Here is a 3,379-nt window from a genome sequence, read left to right as displayed (position 1 = left end):
TATAATAATACAAAGTCACTTCTGAATTACATATCTCTATCTAATAAGAAACCTAACCGACGCCGAAATATCTTGAAACGCATACATACCTCTGTTGAATTCGAGTAAGACGAGGGTTTCCAGTCGTGTGTATATATGTGTGAGTGCACTCACTGCTAAATAGCTAAATACCTATATTATAATTTAGTCCTTTGAGGGTAACTTACAACGCGACAGGGTTAGCATATGCACATGCCTCCCGTGCTATATATAACCCTGTATCGTTGCGATATCGTAGAATGCAATTTTTCATTGATCATTGAAGCCAGTTTTTTCTTGATAAAAATTTATAATATCCGATAGAGTGATGTAATTTGGCAAACTAACGCGATTGATCAGAATAGGTATCAATGAAGAAAAAAAATTGCACCCAAAGATGTGCAATAGATAAAATTATTTCATGGTTTTGCCATGCATACCTGTTCCTCGTTCAAATAATTTGGTAAACCACCAATGAAGATCTTGTGCGGCGAATCTAAAATAGAAATATACATACACAATTAAGATAAACATAGATTATGATTAAATGTGGCACAGTCAAAAGTGCATTGTTAAATATAAAGAAATGTATGTTAGAACATACCGGGAACCGTACCTGGCACGTTCATGCTTGGATTATCAGTCATCCCTGGCATTGGTTGGTAATCATGTGGCCTCCTTATTTTCAAACTCTGTCCTTTAAAATTTATACCATCAAACGCCATGGCTTGAGTAGTTTCATCTATTGATCGGAACTGTATTTAAAAAGAGAAAAAGTTAAAAAGAATATCAACAATATATTTAAATTACTGATCAAAACTAATATTATCTATACCATACTTTTAATGATGTGTAAAAAAAATGATATAAAAAAATTGTATCCTGTGTATATGTATGTGCAAGTTAATGTTATACCTCCAAAAATGCGAAATTTTTGTCTAAATTAATTTGACACGCCAATACTGGATTTCCGGCGGCTTGTGCGAGTCCCGACAGATGCATCTGTTGATTGAAGAATTCCATCATTTCTTCCTCAGTGACACCAAATGGAATGTTTCCTACATAAAGCCTTCTCGCTTGACGAGTTATAGTGCTACCAACTACAGGTACAGCTGCCTGTGGTGTGTCTGCTACGATATTTGCAGGAATTTGTCCAGCAGCTTGCATAGCCTTGTACTGTAAAAATAAAAGATATATATGTGTAAATATAATATTTAAAATAACAAATCCCTAAGAGAAAAAAACCCAATAACATAAAAAATAATCTTACCTGCAAAGGAGTAATATGTTCAAAACCAGGTGGTGGCACATCCCAATATAGAGAAGGTTTTCTTCTCCTAGAGCTACGACTTTTCTTGGGTGAGTTACTCCTCTTTCTATCTCTACGATCCTTGGAGCGAGAACGCGATCGCTTTCTACGATCTCTGCTTCGTGATCGATGCCTCCTATCACGATCTCTATCTCGATCTCTATCTTTATCCCGATCCTGTCTGTCACGATCTAAGAATAAAAGCGAATTAGGGCATCATCTAATTATGTAACAGAAAATATATAATTTTATTAAGTTTACTTGTGATTTACTTGTACCTATAGATTATTACACATCTCTTCAAGAAACAATATTTTAATAATATTCAATAAAACTAATAGAAAGACAATATCACCATTGAATAATACTTTTGCGTAATTTTCGATATTTTAAATTATTTTTTATAAAAATATATAATATATTATATAAAAAATACAAAAGTAAAATTTTTAAGTAAATCTTATATTTGAATTTATAAGATAAAAGAGAAAGGCCGTTATCTTGAAACGCTACTCGAAAACAACTCTTCAAATTGTGTTTATTAGCTTGGATATCTGACCATTACATTTGTAAACAGATCGGCTAACCAGCAAATAACGCGGTATTAGCTTGATAATATCTCGATTGCGAAACGCGTGATTTTCCGAATTACTCACCTCCGTTAAAATCCTCGCCCATTCTTTATATGTTACTTCAAAAAAATATACGTATGTTAACTGTTCCTAGCAACCTTCCGAAATGGCGTGATGGCGTACGGCGCGTACAAGTGTATATGACCATGGATGTAAGAAATATCTGGATGGATAGTATTATCGCGGGGTTGAAGACAAAGGAGAAAGAGGATTGAAAGTTCAGGGAGTCGATTATGTGTATTCTAGGGGCCTATTAGTGCCGGTCTACAATAGGTGATTTAAGTTTTAGCTTTAAGAAATTGACCAATCATAGTCAAGTATGAGGAGAATACTCGACTGTGATTAGTCAATTTCTTAAGGCTTAGGGCTTAAATCACCTATTGTAGACCGGCACTAATAGTAGGCGGGTACAGTGTAAAAATTCTTTTGGACAAATAGAAATTTTTAATGTGTATATTATAAAGAATTTCCATGATAATTTTCTCTTCGTCCGTCACATGCGATCGTCAGTTACGAGTCCATGATAAGGAGGTGTGATAATAATAATAATTCGAAATATCAATGATATTAAAATACATCCGTCGTGTGACATGCTTAACGAAATAGTTAAAATCATATGCTATCGATTGAGAGTCTGATTGGTTAAGCCAGTATTTAATGCAAGCATGGCCGCCCTGTCAAGTATGAGGAGAATACTCGACTGTGATTAGTCAATTTCTTAAGGCTTAGGGCTTAAATCACCTATTGTAGACCGGCACTTACGGTTCTTAAAACGAGGTGAAAATTACAAAAATGAATAGATTTATTAGATTTTGACAAATGAAATTGTAGATACTCTAGTGAATTTCTTCACTTTTGTAATTTTCACTTCGTTTCAAAAACCGTAAAGCCCACTACGCATTGCGGACTCGAATTGGATTTGGAGTACGGACTGCGAATCATCATCCATCCAATCAGAGCGAAGTAGCCAAGGATCTGATTGGATGATTGACGATTCGCAGTCCGTAATCCAAATCCGATCCGCGTCCGCAATGTGTAGTGTGACACGGGCTTAAAGCCCGTATCAAGGTGCCATTAAGGTGCCATTACATGGCAGCATCGAGCATCGAGCGTCTGCGCAGAAATCATTGCGCAGGAATCTGAATGAAATAGATTCCAGCTTCTTGCGGCTAATAGCATGATGAGTGATATGAATTCGGTCGAGATAAAAAAAATTATGTTCTGATACACATTACTAATACTGAAAATTGATATTTATTTACATTATACACAATAGATATTATTATTATTAAACAAAATATGTATAAAACGTTACTATCCCCCAGCAAAATATTAAAATCTAATCAACCCATACAGCACAGAACGTTGCAGCAATGTTACTACAATGTTGCAATGTTGCTGCAACGTTCTGTGCTATATG

General features: G+C 35.0%; 1 protein-coding gene across 2 annotated transcripts in view; it reads right to left on the bottom strand.

The window, feature by feature from the left end:
- The window catches only part of LOC115240769 (splicing factor U2AF 50 kDa subunit), a 5,057-nt gene extending 2,920 nt beyond the window's left edge, over nt 1–2,137 (bottom strand). The window contains exons 1-5 of one of the 2 annotated variants that reach the window (XM_029816122.1): nt 1,984–2,137; nt 1,289–1,518; nt 934–1,194; nt 623–773; nt 459–514 (exon numbers count right to left, since the gene is read on the bottom strand). In XM_029816122.1, the coding sequence (XP_029671982.1) occupies nt 459–514; nt 623–773; nt 934–1,194; nt 1,289–1,518; nt 1,984–2,005 (720 nt within the window). In that variant the 5' untranslated portion in view covers nt 2,006–2,137. The remainder of the gene's footprint in view (nt 1–458; nt 515–622; nt 774–933; nt 1,195–1,288; nt 1,519–1,983) is intronic. The other variant, XM_029816123.1, reaches the window with a different exon arrangement.
- Between the last annotated feature and the right edge of the window lie 1,242 nt (nt 2,138–3,379).

This window comes from Formica exsecta, unplaced genomic scaffold (genome assembly GCF_003651465.1).
Source record: "Formica exsecta isolate Colony F162 unplaced genomic scaffold, ASM365146v1 scaffold447, whole genome shotgun sequence".
Taxonomy (NCBI): Eukaryota; Metazoa; Arthropoda; class Insecta; order Hymenoptera; family Formicidae; genus Formica; species Formica exsecta.
The sequence above is the reverse complement of the archived record's forward strand: the minus strand, read 5'-3'. Positions and strand labels throughout refer to the sequence as shown.